Genomic DNA, 27,667 nt, shown 5'->3' on the forward strand with positions numbered 1-27,667 from the left:
TGCTGTAGCTGGGTGGTCGAGGTTGGTCAGTGTTGTCAGAAAGACAGCATGAGACCCTACTTTGCTCAGACCATGCAAGCATTGGAATATTTCAAGGCAAAGACAGTTTGACAGCTCGCTCAAAGAAAAGGTAAGCATCAAGTCTCTCCTTTTCACTCAAATGCCAGGCTGCCAGATAAAGAAACAGTCCAGGCGTCACTTATTGCAGTGGTTTTATGAGGCTTCACTAGAATGTGGTTGTGTAAAATGTGTCCATACAAGTCAGGATGTGATGTTTTACCCTCTTGAAAAAGAGCTATGGCTTTTCAATAGTCATTTATAATAATGATTCTCAATAAATGAATACTAATATTAAACAACTTGACTTTTATATCACAAGCAAAGTTAAGTGACTTTAGGAACATTGTGGGGATTGTAAAGTGTAAGTATAGAAAAAAGTGCAATACAACAAATGTACATTAAGATATCTATACATTCAGAATTTAGAATAATAGTTAGAATATTAGTTCCCATAAGGAACTTATATGAATATTATATGAATGTGTTTATTATCAAAGACCCAATTGAGGTCACAATAAGATAGGATAAGAAACTTTTATTGTCATTATACTGTTGTGCAAGACGACAACAAAATGAAATTGCCATGGCACTCCCTGATATAAAAAACAATACAAAATATTAAAAACAATATAAATGGAAGTCAAAATAGAGCAGTACTCTATGTACAAATAAACAATAGCAGCATAAAAGTGTAAGAAAGGAATATAAACACGTATGGGCAAAAGTGTAATAAAAGACTCATTGACTGCCACAAACACTAGAAGTTACAGAAATATTAAAGGAATGTAACTGTTTTTTTCTGTACAGAATCTTAATGTATCTCATTGAGGATGAATGCAGGTTGAAGGAAGGTCACACCCTGAGTTGGCTTGTTGCCTGCTTCTACAGTTGCAATTCTAAGTACCATATGAATAGAAATAGAATAGAGTTGAATAGAGTGTTGCTGTGATTATCTCCACTAATATGAAACACAACATATGGCCTATGAGCAGGCCATCAGCCAAATGGCTATTGAATGTTAAAATTTTACCAGCCACTCAATGTATTACCATTGTTTTTTGGCAAATCTACCAGCCACTGGTAAATTTTGCTAATTGTGTACCCTGCATATACGTCCTTGATCAACATACAGTGAGTCAAAAGGGAATTAATGCGACAGTAAAGATGGGCAATATTGCAGTGATTTGGTTATTTACTGGAAGCTGGTAGAGTTTCCTGTCATTAGCAGAGCTCTGAGACTCAATCAAGCTATATACAGCAGCTTTAAAAGCAGAAGTCATTTGAGCTTTTGTGTAACCTGGGGTGCAGTGGTGTTGTAAATAAAAAATAAGTGAAACTTAAAGTTTAATGACTGAGCGTTTCAGCTTTTCATTCAAAAATGATGCACAATGAAAATGAAGCTAAAACATATCTTACAGACTTGCAGTGCAGTTTGATAAACTAAAAAGAACAGTGTAAATTAAACAACGGAGCTGGATTCCAGTGACTGAGTATCTTTTCCATTTAACATTTAGCCCACTTCCAGATCAGCAACGTAGAGTATACACATCACATGGCGATGTAGATACACAAGGCTACCTTGTTTTTTTCTCTCAGAATTTGCATTTCTCCTGGCTGATTTTCATTTACTTTTACATGCATTGGCAATCACAAGTAAACCCGACAGACTTGCTAGGGTTGCTCTCTTCGTAGACATTTCATGTCGCTTGCTGTGCCTGACCCACATAGAAAAGGAGACCTCTGTACTTCATAAATGTATATTCTTGTTTAATTCAATTCAATTCAGTTTTATTTATAGTATCAAATCATAACAAGTCATCTCAAGACACTTTACAGATAGAGTATGTCTATACCCTACTCTTTAATTTACAAAGACCCAACAATGTCCCACGAGCAAGCATTTGGTGCAACATTGGCAAGGCATAGTAGGGCATAGCGGGGCCTTGCGGAGCATAGTAGGGCACAGCAGGGCGTCAAGCAAGACCATGGCAGCTGCCACCATGATTTAGGTGCAACCACAATCCAAGGAAAACTGCGAGGCGAGAAAACATAAGGACTCCGGGGAATAAGCTCCCCGGAAATTAGTTTTCCTTACTTGTCACTCTCTGTAAGTGTGACACTCACTCATATTATTTTAATACCATCGTCAGCCTCGTACTTGCCTCTGCAAAATAAGCAAGGCAGCTTTTATCTCACCAGCAGAGGCTATTTCCATAGTTGTTTTGTGCGTTTCTATCTACAATTGGCTCCATTTCAGTGCAGTGTCTTCAGGAATACCCTTTACCCCCTCTGCCTAGTGATGCCAAGTTGTAATCCTCAAACCCAAAACATCGATCTTGGACCTCAGATCCTAAATTGACTTTTGAATGCCTCCAAATGATTCCTTAACTCTACAGTCTGACCGCACGTCTGTCCGTGGGAAACTTTCTCCCAACACGGGCCCCAGTGTGTCTTTGACTGGAACAGCCTGCTCTTGCCAGGCAGCTATGAGTTTATTAATAAGTGTTTGGCAGCTACTTTGGTCCCAACCCCAACTTACTCTCCAGTCCCCCCCACCCTTATAACACAAACAAGCCAGAACCCCCCCCTCCTGCAAGTACCTGAAATAACATATGTTTATTTTAGGCTCAGGGAAGATAACTGACACGTCAGGGTTGCATACTAATAGTGGCAGGGGTTGTAGTTAGAGTGGCAAAAATGTCCTATCATTTTGCACAATAGGAAATAAAAAGGACTCATCACATGCTTGATTACTCTATTGTGTTTATTTTATGCTATAAAGCTATAGAAAATACTTGTTGCTCCTTTAAGGGATTCAAGAACCATCTTGTTGATTAAAAATTGTAATTGCATCCTAATTTTTACAAAAAGGAAATGTGTGAGGGGAAGTCAGAGCAGGACAAGGTTTGCTTGTTCCCAGGGAAACTAAGGAAAGACCTCAGTGAGATGAAATGAGAAATGGGATGAAAAAAAGAACGAGGGTAGATGCTTTGGTGATGAACGTGGTGTCAGGCTGACCATATCAGAGAACTGTGTCAGGATGTGCTGGCTCCCACACTGATTGACAGGTGGGAGAGACTGTTGTATTGGTGCAGATCTTCTGCTGTCTGGTGGAAGAGCTCCCACAGCGATGTGGAGTTAAGGAGATGTGGTTGGGATCATATCATGGTTTGACCAACGTGTCTTGGGAGCAATGCCTCTATTCTCTGTTCTGCACTCTGTTTTGCTTTTATAACCCCAGGGACAAAAAATACAAAAATACACATAGCATAGCATAGCTCCAAGCTGGAGGGGCTATTTTTGGATCCAGCTATGGGAAAATAACCAAGTCCGTAATCACTAATACATCTACAGCTCAGTTTCTATGAATCCCGGTGCTGCTGGTGTGCCGGCTCTTGTAAGTGTTTTACAGGATCAGACAGTGTAAAGAACCCACTTTCCACAGAACTAAAGGTCAGTAACACTGGACTTTAACACTGGGGCAAGTAGATGTGCGCTCATTCATTATGGAAAATGGATAAAGAGCCCCAGAACCAAAACATAACACTATATCCTGTGCAGATCTACTCAAGTACATCTCTTTAATGTTCAACTGGGAGAGACAGAATCCAAAACATTTGTTCTTTGAAGGCACAGTGCATCCTGTTGTAATAAAGTACCCAGTTTGACCTGTAATTGAACATCCTTGTGGTCATTGGTTGCATCACAAGATTTTGTGTGTTGACTGGTTTTTGACTCTCATTGTGCTACATACTTGGTTAGCACAAAATTGTTTTTTTATGTGTATTGCATTTTTAAGTAGCTGCCCTTAAAGATGCATTATTACATTTATTTATTATGAACATTGAATCAGTTACGAATGTGTATTTTGTGAAATGTTTTGACCTGAAGAACCTACGGAGAATTAGCATCGAACTCTAAAGGTCAGTACTGTCTAACCTCTTTTAGCGAATTGTTTTGGTTTTGCTGCACGTTTAACTAATGTGTGAGTCTCATGGCTCAAAACAATCTCCTTTCCATGAAAATTTCATGTTCACACAGCTGAATGATTGTTAACTTTCTCACAGCAGACTTTTTTTTATTTGTCAAATACCATGGTAACCAATAATATAAAGATGGCTGAATTCCATTTAGTTGTTCCAGGGTCCTGGTATTGTGCACGCTGGATGTCTTGCTTACTGGGATACCTAAATTTAACAAAGCCAATGTCAGTTTCATTTAATTGTTCAGAAAAAACGCTCTTGCCAATTTTAGAAAGCCCCCAAAACTGTTTTTGTGTAGATTTTTATTTTTCAGTGAAAGCTTAGTCTATAGCCTTGATGAAGAGATTCCACTTCCGGGATTGCTCCGTTGCCACTGGAAAATCCGCTGGATTTCACTCACTTAGGCCGGATATCCGTTGCCTTGAGCTTCCTTTGTGTTGGCATTTTAAACTCCGGTCAATTTATGAGGACTATGGTTAATTGCTCCTCAGATCTCTGCAGGGTAAATTCAGACAGCTAGCTAGACTAACTGTCCAATCTGAGTTTTCTGTTGCATGACTAAAACAACTTTTAAACGTCCACCAAAACAAGTTCCTTCCGAGCCTATTTTTCAGCAGCACCGCGGCTTTTCTCTGGTCCTTAGCACCGCCCAAGACGATTGTGATTGGTTTAAAGAAATGCCAATAAACCAGAGCACGTCTTACTCCCATCTCCGAATGCTGTGTGAAGTAGCCAGACTCTCCTTCAGTTTGCTTTGGAGGAGAGTCTGGCAAAGCGAGACTAGTGAAATCTATACATTTTCAGCAGCACCATCTTTAGAATAGAGCTGCAATGATTAGTCCATTAATCAATATTAGGGGTGTGAATCTTCAATGGTCTCACAATTCAATTTGATTACGATTATCATGTCAACGCTTCAAATTGATTGATGTATCACGATGCATTACCTCCTCAATATTATATATTGCTACACATGGTTATCCAATCGACAAATTCAAGCAGTCAGATATATATAAACTATACATAGATAAAAACTCCCCTTTTATTGTATCTGCTCTTAAAAAAAGACACTTCCTGAATATAGCAGAGTCTGAACACAACAGACAACAGACAAAAGGCAAAAACAAAAAAAGCATTGACTGGAAAATCAACAAGTACCATCAGTAGGCAATAATCGATTATGGTCTGTCTGCATCGATGCAGAATTGTCCAGGTCTGCATCACAATGCATATGTTGATTGTCAGAAAATTATCTTTCATCATTATTATTATCTTTCAATGTCTAACAGAGACTTTGTGTTTTCATATTCAAAGGTTATAGAGATGTTAGCTGTGTCCTCTCACTATGAAAGTCCCTTCCATGTCCCTTTGTGTATGTTTAACAATGGCTTATTTTTAACCTGTTGGGCTGTTAAGAAGTGCAGAGGGGAGAGAAGGGAGGAAGTAGTTGCAGGATGACAGAGGAAGATAATAGCATCCTCCTCAACCGTTATCCTTCCTCCGCCTTCCCTATACATACATACATACAGACAGACAGACAGACAGACAGACATACATACAGCCATACATACATACAGAAATACATAAAGACATACACACTCTTGAGGTGTGTAGTTCTCTGGATCTCCCACTGGAATACCAATAAATAGGAATAATGTGTGACATTCACCACCAGACACACGCCGGATGACACCATTTTCTAAACACAGCCATTCTGAGATATACAGAAAGAGTTTTGTGGAGCTGATAGTCTTAATTAGCTTTGGCAATGGCTTGAAACGGACGTTCATTATTATAAAAAAGTACTAAAGCTTTAACAATTCTGGTTCTAGCTTCCCAAATGTGAATATTTGCGGGGTTAATTTGAAGAATATTAGCAAATTAATTGATAGTGAAAATAATAGTTAGTTGCAGCCCTAGTTTGTGCCATTGGGTCTGTAGTAGGGTTGGGTATTGTTTGGGTTTTTTCCAATACCAGTGCTAAAGCGACACTTTTAAAACAGTGCTGGTGCCTAAATGGTGCTTGAACCGATACTTTTTAAGAAAAAAAGAAGGGTACTAAACAACAGTCAGCGACATTAAAGAACAGCTTGTTTATTGCTAAGACCATATGGTCAAAATTAAATGATTTAATAATATAGTAATAACTATAACTTATAACAATAATGTATTTCACTAGTAAATTGCTGAATGACAAAAACAACCACCAGATGGGAAAAGGTGTTACAATAACTTTGAATGCACCACAAGGCTACCAGTTTCAAGTGTGTTGTTTTTCGGCAGCTGCAGACGTCCCGCTGTTGGAATCCTCTCCAGTGAAATTCAGTCCCACTGTTTAGCTGTCAGCATTTTAACCTTTTTTAATCCAGCTGCTAGCTAACGGTAGGCTAACGTTAGCTGCTGTCGAGTATAGTGTTAACTAGCATCACGTGCAGCGATGCAGAACTGTTGCCTCTAACGTCTGTTTTCGGAGCATCAGAGAGCAGCACAGGCGTAGCAGTGGCACCGGAATGAGGCACCGAAATCTGCGTTGCTGTTCGGTCTGGTAGATACCGGTCGTTAAGGCACCGGTGCCGTATTAGTACCGGGTCTTGGTACCCAACCCTAGTCTGTAGCGAGTTGAAATGTAAGGTGAAGCCCATTGTTTCTCATTCTTGGTCAGATCTGAAGTGATGGCTGTGTATTGTTGTTCCCTTTGGTTCTCCCTGGTGTTGTGTTTCTGGCATTTTATACTCTCTCTGCTAAACACGTTATGTTCTCTTTTGTTGTTGCCAGCAGCACAGTCTCTTGTTATTTTAGGCCAAAAAGTGTTTTCTCCATGCTTTTGTTCTGTTCTTTCTTAAGCACATATGTTATATCTGTGTGTCTGGATTTTCTCAAATTAAGTTCAATTCTTCCCAAAGTCAACTTCATCCAATTACAGCATTTGTAAGGCAAATGCACATGTCCCTGCAGCTAATATCAAAGTCTTTCCAACCAGCAAAAATAAAAAAAAATGCAAGCATGGAAATGGTGAGAATGTTATGGATGCAACACATGCCTTATCTTTTAAATCACTGATACTTATACTGTACCTTAGGGAATTATGACCTATGGGTCGGGCCAAAATCCTGTTTTACGTCACAGCAGCATCTGCAGTCCATTTGACTGGGTGCAATGGCCATTAAAGCTAAATCTGGTGTAACAAAACAGCAATGTTTGGATTTCCCATCATTCCATGTGAAGACCCATGACCCCATGAGGTCAATACGACTCTCACAGTGAGGTATAAGGATGTGGAGTGCTGGCCTTTCTCTAAAAGAATTGGGATCAAGAAGAACAGGATTCAAAGATTACAGATGTACTGGGTTCGGACAGATATTTAGCAATGATGTTATGGTCGGACTCGGTCACATCAGCGCGATAAGGCATTGAACGTTTTAAATTTAAAACAGCTTATTTATATAGGTAGCCAATGGGCCTCTTTGTTTATGTAGCTGTGACGTACGCTTGTTGCCCCGTGTGCGCTGATGCGCTCATCTGTTGACATTTACGAATTACTTCCTACAGTTGCTTAATAAAAGTGGACTTTACACACAAACAAACGTGCATGTGTCATTAGTATGAGAAAAAACGAGATTTTAAACTGTGTCGGGCTTGGACATAAATATCTTAATGCCTGTCGGGCTCGGGTCGGGTTCGGTTCATGCTCTGTCGGACAGAAAAATGCTGCCCGATCCACACTCTAGTATACAATACATGAAAAAAAAAAACATAGTCATACAATACAGAAGGAGATGGGGGGATTCCAGTGGGCTAGAAGACCAATAATAGTCACTGATGACCGACTTTGACATTTCCAAGTGTACAAAGCACAGCATCAATAACATCTAAAAAAGCAGTAGAATGAGCTACAAATACTCACAATAAAGTGAAAAGTGACCAGGCATCTCTTCCATCATAACACTAATTTTCCACATCAGCAGCATAGACATCATCATTATCCTAATCATCATCATCATTATCATCATCATACCCATCACCACAAACCACATCATATCGCTTACTAAACTACACACTAGTGAGTTGGGAGTTACTATTTGTATACATACATGTATATGTACGTGTATATATATGTATACATATATATACATACATGTACATGTGTGTGTGTGTGTGTGTGTGTGTGTGTGTGTGTGTGTGTGTGTGTGTGTGTGTGTGTGTGTGTGTGTGTGTGTGTGTGTGTGTGTATATGTATATGTATATATGTATATATTTGTATTCATGTATTTCCCGAATGATTTCTAAATGCGACAGGAAGGCGTTTGCTAAATAAGTAAGTTTGTGGTGTCTTGTAATCCCATGTGGGATGGGCCAAAATGTTTGGCATGATACAGAAATGAAATATAACTAACTAACTAACAAACTAACTAACTGTACCTCCTCCCCCGGCCTGAGTTCACTATGGCTGTGGGGATGAAGGAGTGATTCTCCCTGTTACTCATATTGTAGAAAGGATAGGGGAAATTATTGGAGCCACTCTTTCTTTATTTTGAACATCTGGCTTATCAACAAATCCTTAGAAACATATTTGTTTTAGCAGGGGAATGCCATAATACCGCTGACATTGACTTGTCCTATGATCGTGAGGCATCATGTGAATTTTTGACTCAGGAGATCTGTGTTTAATTTCCTCAGTTGAGGTTTGTCTCCTTTGGAATGCTTCTAAATATAAAGTGAAGGACCCTGAGGCTCAAACACGGGTCTCTCGTTCTAATCAAAACCAGTCAAGATGCACTGATGTACTGTGCAAAGGATATTAAGCCTCCCTCTTTCCATTAAATAGACAGACGTTTGTTAATTTTGTCAGAATGTCCACGTCTTTGCCTTAAACCCTTGTGAAATAGCAGTTTACCCCAATCACAGGAAGCTGTTTGAATGTTGTACACATCTTGGCAGCATTTTTTTAGTTCATTCAGTTTGCTTTCAAAACCAATATGACTGGTGATTTCTGCATACAAAAGACACATTCAGTTTATCTGTGTTTTTTGCCCCCAACGGTGCCTTCCAGGCAGCGTTGCCTGGAAGGCACCATTGGGAGGTACTGGTTAGGGTTAGGGTTAAGGTTAAGGTTAAGGTTAAGGTTAGGGTTAGGTGCCTTGAAGGCAGCTGTCGCAGCGCTGCCTGGAAGGAGCAGTTGGGGGCAACAAACACCATTGAGCACACATTCATAAGAAACATCACTTACCACTGCTGCAGCTCTTTCAGCCCTCCTCGTTCCTCAGCAGTTGGTTTCAGCACCTGGCAGTAGATTTGACAGCAGATTGAATTACACAGATGACAGGTTATAGATGTGGATTTTGTAAGGCTAACACTCGTGTTAATATTTTTATAATTAAAGCTGCCGATAGTGTATGACTTTCTTCTGTATTCTGATGTGTTATTATGCATTATTAAGTTTCCTAGGCATGGTGTACTCGTGTGGATCAGTGTTGTTTCTACAGCTGTTAGCAGACAAGCATTCCTGTTTGACAATGACTGCTTTCAGACCATCTAAACATCGCACTGGAGAAAGAAATCAGGACTTAAAGGAATGCGCTGAGATATAATCGGGAGATTAATCAACTAACAGAGACACCAACAATTACTCATGATTTACTTCTAGATCATTGGCTGTGGTGCTGTTAATACTTAAGCAGACACTATTGACTTATTGTTAGAAAGTCAGAGGAGGTTAGATATGCAACTCAATATGGCTGTGTTTGAAAAATAATAAACAGAAAATACAAGAGAGAAAATACTAAGGCTAACTAACTACTAACTTAGTACTAACTATTACCATACTTGTAAATGTTCAAACAGGAGGACATAGTGTATTTGTTAGGCACTATTTATTTTTTAAGATTATTCTTTGGGCACTTGGGCCTTTAATTGATACATGACAGTTGTAGATGTGAAGGGAGGGACAGAGAGGGGGTAGACATGCAGCAAAGGGCTGCAGGTCGGATTTGAACCCTGGGCCGCTGTGGTAAGGACTGAGACTTAGTACATTGGGGTGTATGCCGTACCATGTTAGCTACAACGGCGCCCCTTCAGATCCAGGTTTACGGCAGCAGAACGGTGTATGTGGGATTGACTCAAAATAAACTACATGTTCAATGTGCATTGTAGTGAAGTAGAATGTCATCCATTGTGGCTCAGTGATGTGTTTTTTTGTTTTTTTTTGTTTTTGGACAGTCATAACACAGAGGAATAAGCTATATCAGGCTTTGCATACCCAGGCAATAATTTTTGCTGCACATGCACTAAAAAAAAATTGATTTTGGTTTTGGTGTCGTCCCTCCAAACCCTACTTTCTCCTTGCAGGTGTTGCATATTGCAAACGTGTTATCTTCTGCACACGCGCTGAAGAATTCCCAAACAGCTGACGTGTTGCAGGTTAATTCACGACGTTCCCGACATGTGGGAGAATAGCACGGACACGCGCTTCACACCGCGAGCGGGTACGCGCCACACACGGCGGAAAAGTTTAGAGAAAGGAAAAAGAGACTGTGTGCCTGTGAGTGCTGTGTGCCTGTGTCTTTGAGAATTGTAACTCGTATAACTTATGGTGTCAGTTAATTGTAGAGTTGACCGGCATGAAATCGGCATATGTCACACTGACCTGCAGTTCGCTGAGCACGTGAAGCACGGCTTCGGTAGCCGTCATGTTGAATGTAAACAAAAAGCTGCTCACCGTCGCTGCGCTATCGTCGTCACGTAAAAGACTCTTTTACGAGAGTCGGTTCAACCGGACGGTCGTTGGTTGGCCTACCGAGATAATAAATGCGACCACCGGTTCGCGTGCCCGCGGCGGTGGGGGCATATCTATCAAGATAACATTACGTGTATTTTTATGTGATATAGGCCTAATACTTTCCCCTTGGTAATGTAGCATATGAATTTCCATGAACACAATTCTAAAATGCACGAGACATAAAGGCTTCTGCTATCGGTTGATAACTCAAACTTGCCGAGAACCTAGACAGCCGTTTGAATATAGACTCGTGCAGTACCCTCGGTTACGGTCCTTACGGTCTCGTTCAGTAGCCTGGTGCGCGGTCTCCTTGTGACAGCCTAGCCTAGCTACCACATAGCAACATTCACTTCTCTAACATTTAACTTGACATGACGTGTATTTGTATGTTTGGCACTCGATTCTCCCGGCTCAGTGACACGAGTCGGGTTAATTAACCGGCTCTTCGGTCAGTTCGCTAACACTAATTGGTGTAAAGCCCGCCTCAGCAGTTGTGATTGGTGCCTCAATTTTGTGAACATTGGAAATGGGTTTGAATGGGTTCTTCGCCAGACTGACTTGCAGAGCAAATCTCAAATTTGCCGGAAGTTCGTCAGGGTTTACCCAGGCTACCTAAATGAGGGACATTCGGCGGAATTTTCGAGAAGGGTCCAACTGCAGCTTGCAGCAGTCGCTCACGCCAGCTGCAAGCTGCAGTTGGACCCTATTGGAATTTTCGGCGGCATCTGAGCAATCCCGGAAGTGGAACGTCGTAGATATAGACCACTAATTGCCCTAAATGGCCATTCCGGACAACTAGGCACACAAAGCTGGCTATATGCTGTATTACTACATTTAATTCATATGTATATGTCAACTATAATAAAAAAGTAAAATGTCTAGAATATTGATTTAGAAATGGAAATTTTTAGGTTCATAAAATTTAGCCTACCCATATTAACGAATATGTTGGATATTACTGCAGACATTTATGTAAACGTTGCAACGTCTGTTGCATAACCATCGCTCTCTAAGCAGACAGAAGCTGGTAGGGTAGATATATATGTGTAAAACTCCTGTTTTCCTCATGTCCCCCTACGGGGAAAGAATGTCTCAACGCAAAAAAATAATTTATCCAGACGATGAAAACATAGACATGCATCTGAACATGGAAAAGATTTTAGACACAAATCAAACACACACTTTGTCATGTACACACAGACCCGTACAAATCAACATGCGCAAATATGTGCACAGATTAAGTCTGTGTAAAGTGGGCTTTATATCATTGACATTCAAAGCTCAAATATTAACCTAATTCGAACTGTTTGCAAGACATGTTTTGATTTCGCTGGGATTTTTGTGTCTCTGCACCTTCCTCAGTTGCTACAGTATTGTCAGTGTACTTGCTTTGTTTTTTTAATATTACTTAGTATTTCATTCAATCTAATGCTCTCGGTCACCTCGATTACTGATTAGAGGTGATGACCCTGAACAAAATAAGGGACAAAGGAAGTGACAAATGTAGCAACTTTTCCATTTGTATTGTTCCCAGAAAACAAAGACAAACCAAACTACTTGGCTGCAGTTCACAGACAGACTGTGCGCTATGCTCGTTGGTGAGAAAGGCATACAGCGAGCACTGCCAAGGCATTATAATGTGTGAGTGTCCTTGGATTTACAATGTCCTGATGGAGCACAATACATTGCTAGAGGCAACTGTGTACACAATAGATAAAAAGGCATTCATTGTTTAGTTCTCATTGAATGGAATTGTGATTATAAATAAATGTCTGTTTCTAGGTGTTTGTGAGTCTGTGTATGGTTGTCGTAGCCAACAAAAACTCAAACTGCAGGCCAAGGGAAAAGATGTAACAGTATTGTGTGAAATGCGCAATAAGTGGCCAGCACCAAGGATGGGAACACATTTACAAGCAGACGGTTAGCTTAGCTTTGCACACAAAGACTGGAAATAGGAGGAAACGGCTGTTCTGTCCAAAGATAACAAAACCCACCTAACAGCTCCTCTTAAATTGATGGTTCGGAGTAATTTCACCCTAGGCTGCTTTGCACCTTGACCTCAAGCCAAACAACCCCCCATAAGCTTTTTTCCCTTGTTATAACGTTGGTCGAGTTAGCCTTATCAGCTGGTTAGCTTAGTGCAGGCGCTAATGGATCCACGTTTGTATCTTGTAAAGTACCCCACTAACAATGCCTGGAATGATACCAAACGTCTACAGTAGTACAAATAGTTTCTGTACTTATAAAACGAGGCATTAGAAAGTTTGTAACTACACCAGAAGTATATTTAAATAACACTTGCCTGATGGATACTTCTCTTGGCTGCTACCGCGCTATCGCATGAGATCCTGCACAGAGCCCTACAGGTTGTCTCATTGGAACTACAACTCACGCTACCTGACATGAGTTGTAGTTCCAATGAGACAACCTATAGGGGGACCATCCCCCTACAGGTTGTCTCATTGGAACTACAGCTGCAGCTAAAAGTTATATAGTGTTGCTTTAAGCTCTTGAACCCTAATGTTTCCAATATTAAATTTAAATTTCTCTCACAGTTTTTGAGATAAAACATTTTGACAGTGTCAAACCACAAACCATTTTTTTTACATGTGCACTTTAAGCTTAACTTTAAAATTCTCAATGTGCAATCATTTAATACATTTTGCTTGTAATTCAGTTGAGATGTTTACACGTATCTTGATGTAAATAGATTTTACAGTTCTCTCTTTAAAAATTTAACTTTTTCTTTTATTTTTTTGATTATTTATTTTGTATCTGAATATTGAACATGTCATCTGCACAACATTACTTTTAAATCATGGAAAATAATGCATGGGGATGACAGAGGTTCACATAAATACTGCTGTGTAGACAAATTCAGCTTTTCTCATCATTTTGAATCAATTCCAAAGAGAAGGCAGGGTTTACTACTGCCCATGTGAAGCTGATCAACTCCTTTGCCTTTATTTCCAAGGCCAGCATGTGCAGCACAGAGCAACAACACAAAGACCACTTTCTATTGCAATTACAAGGAGGTCCAAACACAATGTAGCCAGTTTCCTCCATCATAGATAAACAAAGCCCAATATGTTTTCCCACCAAAGAGACACTGTGTGCATCATGTGTTAGTTTTCAGAAGCTCTGTCATCCCTCTCTCTATCTTATGAGTCCTTATGCTGAGTATGTATATCACCTTATGGATCATAAAAGAGAAAACACTAAGGGGAACTTGCTTCACACAAAAATAATAACACACGTGTTTCTCTGACCCTGAGTGGACAGTGGAAAGCTGTAAATAAACATGCATACAGTAAGCACACTTACAACTCACGCAAACTATTTGAATTTAAATCACTTTTCAAGTTTCTTCATTTTAAGGACTCTTAAACAGATACATTAGGGTCATGGACTTGGTCCTTGATCTGCTTAACATCAACATGTTAGCATTGTTTTGGTGAGCATGATAGCATGCTGATATTAGCATTAAGCTCAAAGCACAACTGTGCTGAAATACAGTCTCAGAGAGCTGCTAGCATGGCTGTAGACTATTAGTATCATTAGTCTTGTATGTGTAATACTGTATATTGTTTATTGTAAGAAGCACAGTTTTGGAATAAATAACAGTTCATCACATAGTAGTAATAAATGGTTACTTGGTAAACTGGTAGGAAAATGTCTAATAATTGCATTTTCCTCGTTCTTGTTTCCCTTTTAGAAACATGTGGAGGACTCTGACACTTTCACTGATAGTTGCACTGACATTGGGCACAGAGGTGAGTGTGATCATGTGTGTGTGTGTGTGTGTGTGTGTGTGTGTGTGTGTGTGTGTGTGGTGGCATAGCCATCTCCTTTTCATGTTATGCAAATAATGGCTAATTACTGTTGACACACTGATTGCCGTGTTCATGAAAACCTTTTTATTTAAACAGTTTGCTCTGTTCTTAGATATACCTCATTCCTTTTTTTTTGTTATTTACCCATCACTTGCCATATTAATGGCACAATTTCCCCCTGTGCACTGTTGGTGGTAGTTTCTAATGTAGCCTAACAGAAAGTAAGATTTTAGTCTAACAAGAAAGATAATGTCATGATGAGACATTCAGGTAGGTGAATTTTACCCAGGTGTCCCAGTGTGAGGATGTCGGGCCCATGGTGGCTGGTGAGAATGCAGTGGAGAAGCAGCAGGAGAACTTCAGCGACATCTCCAACGTGCTAGGAACGTCTCGACACCAGATCCTGGCTGCTCAATTTGAGTGCTACCTGAAGATAATCCATGATCCACCACATACAGTAGAAGGTGATAAGGCTGTACCTATTGTTTGGTTTTGACATAAAAAATGTACAGACATTTCTTTTGCCATGTAAGTCTTTGGGGGGAAGTCTTTTTGGGCCAGGGGACATCATGTGATGTAATTCCACTGTATGTTCAGTTTGCTTCAAAGCCTGACACACTTCCTGGGGGGCCAGTATAAAGCAGACACAGCCTGTCCCTTCAGCTTACTTCCATCTGTCACTGTTAGGTTCAAAGTAGAGTGCAGATGTGTGTGTAAGTGTATATGGACTGCATTTATATAGCACTTTTCTAGTCTAACCGACTTCAAACAGCAATCGAAAGCAATTCTGGGTTCAGTGTCTTGCCCAAGGACACTTTGACATGGGACTGCAGGGCCAGGGATCAATTGCAATTGCTAGACTACCACTCTACCACCTGAGCATTTCTTGCATTTCTCTTCTACTCAGCATCATTTTTAGTGAGTTAAATTTCAAACAAACATGAATATTTACATAGACGCATTACTTACGGTTGTCCTACCAATTAACAGTTTCCAGTGTGCACACTGTGTTGGAGAGAGAGAGAGAGAGAGAGAGAGAGAGAGAGAGAGAGAGAAGGAAGTGAGTCTGAAAGAAAGGAAACTTGCCTTTTGTCTCTTTCCCAGTGCCCCTTACTCCTGCTCAGTGCTTCACTGCCTTTGAAATGTTATTTTGTGCTCCTTTTCCCAGCATGCCATAGTACAACCTGGTACCGTCAGGTTTCCGTCTATTGTTGACAAGCTTTGTACGGGCCCGCTGCAGTAAGACACATTGTTGATATAAGAATAGATAATTTATATGATTCATCCTGCCACGGATCTTATTAAAAATGTAGGTTCCTACAAACCTATTATTGCTCAAATACTATGGTATAATCATATACTTAGTGTTCTTAAAGGTTAAATCAGACAAGCTGAAAGTTAGTCTGGATATGTTGCTCAAAATAATTTAATCCATAATACCCTTAAACCTGTTTATAATAAAAGAGCACAGAGAGAGAAGAAATTGAATAGTAAAAGAATATGAATCTGTAATTCCTGGCTATTTCACATACAGACAACACAGTAACCTTCACAATTTCTCAATAAATGTCAAATGCGGCCCCATTTTAATTTAATAATACTTTAAAGTAGTGTGAAGTACTATAGCCATGTAGCCTATGTCTAAGACATTATTTTTCAGGAATGTTTCATATTTTATATTAAAAAAAGGACACCAACTTTTACTTTTGCTGTTGTAAAAAGAGGAATCCTCCAAGGAGACAAACAGCTCCAGCTGCAGAAACTCAAACTTCAACAAAAAATGCAAGACTGTATATCATATACACTCATTTTCATCTCTTTATTTCTAGCCATCAACCTGTTTGGGATTGCAAGAGACTGATTGATATCTAAAGGCTGCACTTGTAGCAAGCAGTGTTACATTAAAAGCTAATACATACACGCACATCTGGAATCTCGGTGTCTTCAAGCTGTGCAAGTTCAATGTTATGTCTGTACTGCCCTCTGCAGGGAATTACTGTAACCGTACGTGGGACGGCTGGCTGTGCTGGAGGGATTCAGCTCCAGGGACTGTCATGCAGATGTGTCCTGAATACTTTTTGGACTTTGACCCTGCGGGTGAGGCAGACACACACACACACACACACACACACACACACTTGTCTGTTTTGTATGTCTTATATTTTCCTTTTTTTTGTATTTGTATGTTATGAAACAATCCAATCATGATTGTTTTATGGTTAGACTCTAAAGGCAGTAATGAGCACTCGGAGAACAAAGTGACACAAAGCAGGATTCAGTTCACAATGCTAAAGGTAGATAAGAAAGGGGAAGGTAGTAGATAAGAAAGGGCCACCAGATGAAAGGAAAATTGGTTCAAGGTTGGTTCACGCAGATAAATCTTCAGGGAGAAAAACCGTGTAACAATTTATGATACCAATTAAGTCCCATGAGAAAAGCTTGGTGCAGAGTTTTTCCATAATGGAATGTAAGAGCTTCACAACAGTATTGATATGTACTTTTACTTCACAAGACATTTACATTTAAAAAAAAATGTATTCGTGATTTGGGGGGGATGTCCACTTTATAAGCCTACAGTGTCTTGACTGCTCGTCACATTGAATTAAGGGGCACCGGCGAAAAAGTGAGTTTTTCATTGTCCATTTGGCACCTGAAGTCGCCTGCATCAAACCCTTCAACAATGTTTGTGTAAATTATAACGTTGTCATCAACAGAGAAGGTAACCAAAGTGTGTAATCCTGATGGCCAGTGGTTCCACCACCCGGAGAGCAACCGAGTTTGGTCTAACTACACCCAGTGTCAGGCCTACACCAAAGATAAACTCAAGGTAAAACACAATGCAGTGAAACTGTTAAGAACAGTTAAAAACACATTTAATTCCTTCGACCAAATTAGAGTAATTACCAAAAAACAAAGCTTGTAGCCCTCTTTCAAGTGGACAGATGCATAGTTTCTTTACTTGAACAGGGACAATGCATAAAGAACATTAAAGCGTTCAGTATACTCACCATTCCCAACCTGTCGCGCGACAGTGTGACGTCATGGGAGCGCCGTTACTATTTATACTCGCGCGTGGTGGTCGCGACACCAGTTGCATAGACATAACCCTGTTGCTGCTTTATTTTGCTGGCTTCACTCTTGAACGTTATATACACTTCACATACAAGTTTAGTACAGATTGAAACAGACTTACAGTCTGATTTTAATAACTTACAAAACTGGCTTGCTGTAAATAAGTTACTTCTCAATAAAACCAAAACACATACTATGATTTTTGGCACTCGACAGAACATTAAACTTAAATACAAATCACATTTATTTCGTATTTCTTGTCTTGATGGCATTACGTTGCAGAAAGTTGACCATATTAAATACCTGGGCTTATACTTTGACTCTGAACTTTATTTTAATTATCATATTAATCATATTGTACATAAATTGAATTATAGTCTTAGTCTTCTTTTCCGTTCACAAAACTGTTTTCCATTTAAGGTCAGAAAAAGAATTGCCCTTCAACTTATATTGCCAATAATGGATTATGCTGATTCAGTGTACTGCATTGCTTCTAATTCCTCTCTTACTCCTCTTACTAGAGTTTATAATAGATTGTGTAGATTTATTCTTAACTGTGCATTTACAACTCATCACTGTATAATGTATGAACTTCTTGACTTGCCCACACCATTTATAAGAAGACAGATTCATTGGTTGCACTTTGTCTTTAAATGTGTTCATTTCAATTATCCTATTTATTTAAAACAGATTTTGGTTCCTTTTTCCTCCACTCATCGTTTAAGACATACTGTACAGCTTTTCTTTTCAGTACCTCATGTTTCTAAGTCTAGATCAAAAAATGCTTTTATGTTTAAAGCACCTTCTGATTGGAATAATTTACCAGTAAATATTCGTTCGATTTCAACTTTCAGACTGTTCAAACATGCCTTGTCAATTCATTTTCATACTGAATGTACATGTAGACTTTAATTCTTTCCAGTCGTATCTCATTCTTCACTTTTCTTTTCTTATTGAACCACTTAATCACACTCTTTCCACAGTAACGTTTGGTTATATGTTGATGTATCATTATTCCCTGTTATTTATTATGTTGTAATTGTAGGCTCTATGTGTTTTTTTTTTTTTTTGTGTGTAATGTTTTGTTTATTATGTTTGTATGTCTGTAATGTTATTTTTGTTGTATTTTGTTCAGGACCCCCTCGAAAACGAGATGGTACATCTCAAGGGGTTATCCTAATAAAAGAAAGAATTTCAACTTAAAATATAACAATTTTTAATAAATGGTGAATTTATTTATATTTATAATGAATAAAGAATTTTTTGTCCATGCAGTTTACATTGAGTCTCTACTACCTAGCCATGGTGGGTCATGGCCTGTCTATTGTCACCCTGATCATCTGTCTGATCATCTTCTCCTACTTCAAGTGAGTCATGACTTTTCTCATGTATGATCTGACTCAACACTTCAACTAGAGCCCGACCGATAAAGGATTTTTAAGGCTGATATCGATACAAATATTTTGTGATTTAAAAATCTGATATTCCAATTTATCGGCCGATATAAAATTTATAGTTAAAAAGAAATCCAGAAACGCGTAACAAAACATAAACAGATTTCCCTAACATTAGTTATTTGTAGTTATTTATGAGTCCTTACTAAAATAATATGATAATGCAGTTTAAAAATAAACTTAATAATAATAATAATAATAATAAATTGAATTTGTATAGCACTTTTCATGGACTCAAAGTCGCTTTACAGGGCAGGGTACAAAACAAAACAAAATGAAGCAGAACAAACAAAAACAAAACGAGGTGAAGAAATGGGTCTTGAGGCGGGACTGGAAGATGGTGAAGAACTCAGAGGTGCAGATCTCTTGGGGGAGGGGGTTATAAATGCCGTTACCGATAGTTTGGAAAATGCCTAATATCAGCCGATAATATCAGCCCGCCGATATATTGGTCAGGCTCTAACCTAAAGGTCTTCATATACCTTTCTTACTTTTGCTTTCCTATTTCAGTGTCAGTTGTCTACTTCTGTTGAGCCGGTCGAATAAGGTAATAAATCAAGTGAGAAGTAGGGTCATTTTCTCATAGACTTCAATACAATCAGACTTATTTTTTAAACCAGTGGAGTTGCTCCCTCCTGGCCATTAGAAATAATGCAGGTTTAAGGCACTGGCACCACATCGGCTTCACTTTTCAGACCCGGCGGATGCCGCTCGGTCACATAATTGTTTCAAAGGCTTTTTTTATCCTGTGAAATATCTAATGAATGTAACTGTGAAGAAAAAGTATATAGTTTAAATTGTGGGTATCTTTACAGCAAACAAAAAAAATGGTATGGTCAGATATAAAAAGCTATTGCAATTTCAGTCTAAAAATGTTTGTAAAAGCCCATAAAAATATAAAGAAACCTTAACTAACATGCCTTCCCTCTCTCTGTCTGTTTCTCTCATTCAGGAGTCTTAGTTGCCAGAGAATCTCCCTCCACAAGAACATGTTTCTCTCCTTCATCTTGAACTCCATTGTTACAATCATGTGGCTCTCACTCACTGTGGACAATAACCAAGCCATAAGCACCAGCTACCCTGTGAGCCACTGAATCTTTCATCTGTATTTCATTCCATTACACTAATGCATTTCACTTCATTTATCTAATTTCCCCATGTTAAAAAAATTCCCACACTTAAATGGTGTGCTTACTAGAAATCATACTCCATGTCTAAGTGTGGGTGGCTTTCTGTTTGTAATTAGTTTCCTTTTGAAGTGAAATTGTCCTGTCCGTCAGGTGAGCTGCAAGGTCCTGGCTGTGCTGACTCAGTACACATCTACTTCCAACTACTTCTGGATGCTGTGTGAAGGCATCTATCTCCACACGCTCATCATTGTGGCCGTCTTTGTCGGGGAGCAGCAGCTCTTCTGGTACTACGTCCTGGGATGGGGTGAGTCAGGTGGATCTGATATTTCACTGCCATTTCCTTTTGCGTTTCAGTGGGAGCTGCTTCTTTCTTGTGGCCGTGTCCATATCAAATGACAAATACATACAGTATATTTACATTGGGGAAAATGACTCAGAATATTCAAACAATGTCTACATAGACAGCGTTTAAGAATCATAGTGCTTAATGTCATAAACCTGATTCTAGGTCATAACAATAATCAGTAACATCAGTGGCGTTCATGCGGATGTGTGTAAAATGGATGTAGGATGTTGTAATGCAAAAATGGACAACAGAACAAACAAAACAGCAACAGGGCTTCGAGTAGAGCGAGAGAGAAGTCCAGGAAGCTCGGCCCTTTATTTCCTGTGGAGCACTGGGCCCAGGTGCTGCAAATCCGGTTGCATCAGCTGATACCTTAAACACAGTTATGCATAGTTAGAACAAGCAGTCACACACAGCTAGCAGGGGCCGTCACAATATGCTACCAGCAGATTGCGAGACAAATATAAAAGAAATACATTAATACAGTACATCACAGTTACATTCTTTGGGTGTTTATGAATGATGTCATTCACTCACAATATGCTAATAATGCTACCTCATAATACCTTATGAGCAACACTCCAAGTGAATAGCACTATGCACAGCCAATAACCGACAAGAAGGAGCTGTTTGAGTCATGAATACGCATTGTGGAAGTAGCCTACGTGCTAACGCTGCTGCAGTGATGGCTCAACCAGCTCCTTCTTGTTGGTTATTGGCTGGAACACTGTTTGTTATGGTTCGTGGGGCAGGTTGGTGCAGTTTGTTTGGTTGCCATTTGTGGAGCCTGGGCTCCACAAATGGCATAAACGCGTCACATCACTTAGAGCACCTTAAGTATGCCTAATTATATATGAGAGCATCTGCGATGTTTGACTATATTGTAGTCCTTAATTCCTGTGTTGCGCAGAGAACATCACATTTCCACCCTAATTCGTTGCATAAATGTAACCTTGAAGCCTGGATGTACAGTACCTGTGCTTATATAAGTGGGCTTCATTTCAGCTCTTATCCAGGCACCTAGCTCTTATATATTAATAATGCATTCTTTTATGTCTCTCTAAGGCTCACAGCATTTTAGAGCTGTACGGTATAGCGTGCCTGTAATGAGCATGGCACATGTCCCACTCACTATTGTACTGTTGCTGCTGGTATAGTAGCTGAAAGCTCTCTGACTTGAGCTTTCTTTAACTATGTATGTATGTAGTAGCAGTAAGTTTGGTCAAGGAATAGTTTTTCAGGAAATATGCTTATTCGTTTTCTTACATTACATGACAAGATCGATACCACTGTCATGTCTGTGCGATCAATAGGGAGCTACAGCCAGCAGCCACATAGCTTAGCACTGAAAACATTATATCTTGCACAAAAACTGAAGTGTAAAATCAACAATACATAACCCCAGTAAAACCAAAAATTGACAGAGCCAGGCTAGCTTTTTGCCCCTGTTCGGTTTCCTGGTTCCAGCTCCGGATCAATGAACTTTAGAGGTGCTAGTATTCACATTATGTGACCTTCGCACAAGCCAGGTTAGCTGTTTCCCCGTTTCCAAACTTTATGCTAAGCTAAGTTATCAGACTCCTAATTCTAGTTTCACATTGAGTAGACAGATACCTACCAGTCTCGTCATCTAAGCCCCGGCAAGAAAGTGAATAAGCATATTTCCCAAAATGTCAAACTATTCCTTTAAGGTTAGTTAAAAAATACTGTATTTTGTATTATATAAAACACTTTTATGACTCATCAACATATGAAAGCTATCGTTTCTGTCGCCCCCATGAGGAATTCCAAGTAATGACAACAAAACTGTCAGCGCGTCGTCATGATACAAGCCTTCCGTGATCGCGTACAGCCCTCGCCCCTCCTCCACGCAGTTGCTAGTAGCCAAGGAGGACACAGAGGATTAAAAAAACATGACGGACTCTTCAGAAGAGCTAATTATCTTCACTCAAGTTTCTGCGCATGAAAGTCGCCGGACGACACAATCTTGTGAACATAGCCATACTGACAAATACAGAGACAGTTGTGTGGAGCTGATAGTCTGAATTAGCTTTGTATCAACTCATTTTGGCAATGGCTTGAATGTAACGGACGTTCATTAATATCAAAAAGTAACGCACTAAAACTTTAAGGTGCTGCATTACTTTTTCACATTATGTTTTTTATATTGTGATGCAACTGCAGAAGCCTCTGTTGAGACTCAGGATGTTACAAGAGTCTGATATTTCTGTCTGTTTCTCTCTCTGTCCAAAGGTTTTCCCATTGTTCCTGCCACCACGTATGCTGTAGCACGCGGGCTCTTCTTTGACGATAAGTAAGTATGTAGTGTGTTTGCTTCTTCTATTGTCACAACCGTGAAGCCCAAGTCCAGATCAAGGCCAGGAATGTTGCAGTATGTAGTCTACTGTAACATAACTACAGGCCGGGATTTCTCCCTCTCTCGCCTTCCCCTGACCTTCTACTACTCTCTTTGATCAGGCTGAGAGGATTTGTACGATATTGATTTCCCTCTAGTGGTATTTGTGTGAGCCCTTTGTTTGCTGAGTCCAGCACTAATGATGAATGACTTGGGCTTTGAATACCCTCAGGCTTATTTATTATATCACTGTGTACAGTATGCGAAAGGTCGCTGGAATAGTTTCAGGTTTTTTTGTGCTCTCTGTTGGTTTCAGGTGTTGGATCAGCTCACACACACACCTTCACTACATCAGTCAGGGGCCCATTCAAGCTGCACTACTTGTGAGTCATTAATAAAAGTACATAAATATAAAATATGTGTCTTATAAATGTTACAAGATTATTATTATCAACAGATGCTTTTTTTTTTTCTTGCTCGCTCAAAATTGACTCTCAAAACAGTTTTTCAAATACTAAGTGACAGATGCAAATACACAGTCAATTTTAAATAAACTACTGGCAGTTATCAGTCAGTGTTTAATTGACTGCCTTTATTGGCCGTACTGTTCATCAGAATCAAAATTGCCAAACAGTACTGATATTAACCCTTGTGTTGTCGTCCCGTCGACCATGCAAAGTTTTGTTTTTCTGGGTCAAAATTTAAAATTAAAACTTATTTTTAACGTTTTGGTCAACTTTTTGACACTTTTGTCGCTTTTCCAGATGTTTTTGTCACCTTTTCTGATGTTTTTGTCACTTTTTCCGATGGTTTTGTTGTTTTTTTCCCTACGTTTTTGAAGCTTTTCTGACATTTTTGTCACCTTTTTCATTCTTTAATGAATTTATTTTCAAATGCAATGGTTGGAAGAAACTCAAAATTTCTGATATAGAAACTTTTTTAAAATGGGTCAAATTTGACGCGATGACAACATGAGGGTTAAAATGCCACTGAGATGGGAGAGCAGTTAAAAATATTGACTTTAACTTGTGGTAAGTAATATCATAACAGATTTCTATATATGTCTCTCCCTTCTCCTCTACTTTCATTTAATCTACTATCAATCTATCTAGGTGAACCTTTTCTTTCTCCTGAACATCGTGCGGGTTCTAATCACCAAGTTGAAAGAGACCCACTGTGCTGAGTCCACAGCCTACATGAAGGCGGTGAGAGCCACCCTCATCCTGATTCCTCTGCTGGGAGTCCAGTTCATCCTTTTCCCCTGGAGGCCAGAGGGACAAATCAGCCGGGCCGTCTTTGATTTCTTTGTAAATATCTTCAGCCACTTCCAGGTATAGTCACAATAAACTGCACAATAGAGTTTGAACAAAAGGCTGATGCTGCTACTCGCCCACAGAGACTCATTCAGATCACGGCTGTATTAAACAAACTCCTATGGTGAAGTTTACTATTACCAATTTTACACTAATAATCTGCATGTTTTATTTCGCATGAATACATCTCAAGACTTTACATTTGCTGTTCTAAACACATTTGGTGTATGGTATTAAGGCTTTCTATGATAGAAATACCATCCAACTCCTTCCATTTTCATTAAGCAACAACATCAATCTAAAGAGCACTTTCAACAATTTCCACTACAATGCAAAGCATGGCAGAATTTGAATAAAAAAGTTATATTTGGCCTCTTGCTTTTGGAAATTGGACCTTCAGTTGCTCTGTGTATTAATATTAGTAAAACAAGTTTATAGTGATTGCCAGTCTCAAATTCACACATCTTGAGAAAAAGACAATTTACCTTATTTGGTCTTTTTGGGTTTTCAAATAAAACATAATGATTCATTTACATTTATGATTTACAGGATTATTTCACTGACATCTGTTCCTGTATGCATATTTAATCAATGTCCAATTGTTTTACAGGGACTCCTGGTGGCAATTATTTACTGTTTCTGCAATGCTGAGGTACATTAAAACTATCATAGTTAATGTTTCAAAGATACTTTAAACTGCTAGGACTCAGTTGTTATGACCCAGATCATGTAAACTGTTGTGTCATATACAATATACTGCATGTAACATTAAACTGGTTAAAACTAGACTAAATATAATATAAATAGTGCTGTCAGTTAAACGCATTATTAACGGCGTTAACACAAACCCATTTTAACGGCGTACATTTTTTATCGCGAGATTAACGTTCTGTTTGGCCTAGCAAACTTTGTAGTTTTTTTTCACATGCTGTTGCAACAACTAGTAACATTAGAAAAACTACAACACCACACCGGATCTAGCTAGACCGGAAACAAAACAACAGGCACGCCGCACACACTTCTTTGGGCTTGCGAGCCGGCCAACAAGTAGTAGGCTAACGTTACGTTTTGAGTGGATGACGAGCGCGAGGCGCCAAAACGGATGCCAATAAGATTCTGAATGGAAAATTTACTTTAAAAAAGTTGCCAAATGGTTCCACTGAAAGACCAAAGTGATCTGTGTGTTGTGTGTTTTGTCGTTGTGAACTGAGCTATCATCGTAGCACGTCCAGTCTGAAATACCACTTGATGGCCAAGCACACAGCTGATGCCAATTCTCCGCCCCCTCGTCAAAGCCAGGCGACAGAAACACATAGCAAGCCCATCCACTTTTCCATGTTGATAAGAGCATTAAAATGAGAAAAAAATAATGGGACAAAAAGAAATCAAGGGACATTTAGAATAGATAAAAATGTGCGATTAATTGCGAGTTAACTATGACATTAATGCGATTAATCGTGATTTAATATTTTAATCGTTTGACAGCACTAAGTATAAATAATAAACTTTTTTGACGTCCAGGCCCAGTCAGCTCTGCGGAGGAAGTGGGCACAGTGGAAGTCTGCCTGGGGTAAAACCGGCTGGGGAAAAACAACCACCAACTACCACTTTAACTCCCACAACAACTCCTCCATTACCGAAACCAGCCGCGCCACCATCAGCTTGGAGCAGCCTGCTGCGTCTCCTACTGAACATAAAGAAAATAGCCACTTCCTGTTCCAGGTGCCGCAAAAAGCCAACGGGCAGCAGAAGACATGCAGCAACGGGGAGGTGGACATGCTCAACCAGTTGGAGACCACCAACATCTGACTGGAGAAAGGTGATGGTTGCGGTGCTTAAACACACACACACACACACACACACACACACACACACACACACACACACAATCCCTTATATGTAGACACAGAAAGGCAGAAGAGTAAAAAACAGAGAGGTTGCAGGTGATTTTTTTTAACAAAGTTTGGGCAGTTTATGTACAGCCTGTACAAAATATCTGAAAAGCACACATACACGTTTTTTTACAGCTCCAGCTTTTGGGCCGTATGAACTGATGACAAAAAAAATATTTATATCATGGTGTCATCCTGTAATCCTAGTATAGTAATGGTTTCTGTGTACGTGTTCTGTCACTGTCACATTGTTTTTTTTTTATGTATTTAGAGAGTTGCAGATCCCAAACCTGCCATTGTGATGTCACAAATGCAGAGCTGTTTGTATAATCTGTTGCCTTATGAAGCCTGAGTGCTTTACCCGTGCACCACTTTGACAAATGAATGTCATAGCCCACTGATGTGATTTATATGTTCTTTTACATGCTTTTATATAGGGAAGATGATATAATCATCACTGGGCTGCGGGAAAAAAAAAAAAAGCCAGGATCTCCCTTTCAGAAAATCAAAACCACACCACACCACACTGAGAGAATGTGTTAATAAAAGCAACACAATCATGGTTTAAATTTAGATTTCCCTATGACAACAGAAATAGGATTTACTCTCAGTCAGAGGAAGTCTATGATGGCAGGAAGGCCTAAAGTTTTTAATAAACACTTACAAACTTAATTTTGTAGCTCATGTTAGACTCATCAGCCCTTGAAAGGCAAAATGCAGTAAAGACCAGAATCTGACTTTGTGACATCTGTTTTACCATACAAACAAGTATAACTAGGTGTATAATTGCTGCTAAAACATGGTTGTAACATAAAAACTAAGCTAAAACCGAAACTGCAGTAATTAGACTCTGGTTTGCTAATGTGTTGGCTCTTGATTAGAAGCCACCGTCACACTTAGGCCTACTGCACTCTCTGTCACAGATAGACAGCCAACACAACAGCTAAAGAAAGTGACGTACTTCAAGTGCAAGCTAGCTGATGAAAAAGCCACAGCTAGCCTTAGCTAAAGCTAAAACTAAAAGTATTTACTGATTTTTCCAAGCTGTTATCTGTAACTGAAAAATATCCATTTTGATGAATCTGATAATTCAGTTTGTTATTCCACATAACTAAATGAGACAGTTGTAAAAGTCAATGATGATGGAGAAAAACATCAAGTCATGCTAACTTGGCAGATATATGCATGAACAAAAGAAATGCTATATCCCAACATTATTGCTGTAAAATAAGTTTGTTAAAGTTGATGGTCACTCTGCATGCTTACACAAATCTTCAGGTTGCCAAAATAATGAATTTACTTTTATGGCAAGTAAACAGACCTCATTTGGATGTGGAATGTATTATGTTGAAAGGGCTTCTGACTTTCATGTTTCATATGCACAGATCATGTAGTTGAGCTAAAGATAAAACCGTGGCAATCTCCTGGCTGCATGACAGCTAAACATTATGTT

At 39.3% G+C, this 27,667-nt stretch overlaps 1 protein-coding gene and 1 long non-coding RNA gene across 2 annotated transcripts; one reads left to right on the top strand and one right to left on the bottom strand.

Moving 5' to 3' along the window:
* On the top strand, positions 1-27,534 carry calcrl2 (calcitonin receptor-like 2). Its single transcript, XM_028583097.1, has 13 exons — positions 1-130; positions 14,534-14,591; positions 14,941-15,115; positions 16,641-16,748; positions 17,366-17,478; positions 18,999-19,090; positions 20,130-20,259; positions 20,458-20,611; positions 22,907-22,967; positions 23,326-23,392; positions 24,122-24,340; positions 24,933-24,974; positions 25,844-27,534. The coding sequence occupies exons 2-13, from the start codon at positions 14,538-14,540 to the stop codon at positions 26,129-26,131; spliced, it is 1,503 nt and encodes a 500-aa protein (XP_028438898.1). The 5' UTR covers positions 1-130; positions 14,534-14,537; the 3' UTR covers positions 26,132-27,534.
* LOC114558837 (uncharacterized) lies at positions 3,756-10,720 on the bottom strand. The gene is made up of 4 exons (XR_003692989.1): positions 10,687-10,720; positions 9,271-9,323; positions 7,118-7,337; positions 3,756-4,247 (listed from the first exon to the last, which is right to left on the bottom strand). It is a non-coding gene; the product is annotated as an uncharacterized LOC114558837 (long non-coding RNA).
* Positions 27,535-27,667: the final 133 nt, after the last annotated feature.

This window comes from Perca flavescens, chromosome 7 (assembly GCF_004354835.1).
Source record: "Perca flavescens isolate YP-PL-M2 chromosome 7, PFLA_1.0, whole genome shotgun sequence".
Classification (NCBI taxonomy): domain Eukaryota; kingdom Metazoa; phylum Chordata; class Actinopteri; order Perciformes; family Percidae; genus Perca; species Perca flavescens.

Bases quoted from the DNA above. Each gene is read 5' to 3' on its own strand.
- calcrl2 (XM_028583097.1), top strand. From the start codon at position 14,538: ATGTGGAGGACTCTGACACTTTCACTGATAGTTGCACTGACATTGGGC. The intron at 16,749-17,365 runs GTGAGGCAGACA...TGTCATCAACAG, and splicing joins TTTGGACTTTGACCCTGCGG to AGAAGGTAACCAAAGTGTGT. The intron at 20,260-20,457 runs GTGAGCCACTGA...CCTGTCCGTCAG, and splicing joins CCATAAGCACCAGCTACCCT to GTGAGCTGCAAGGTCCTGGC.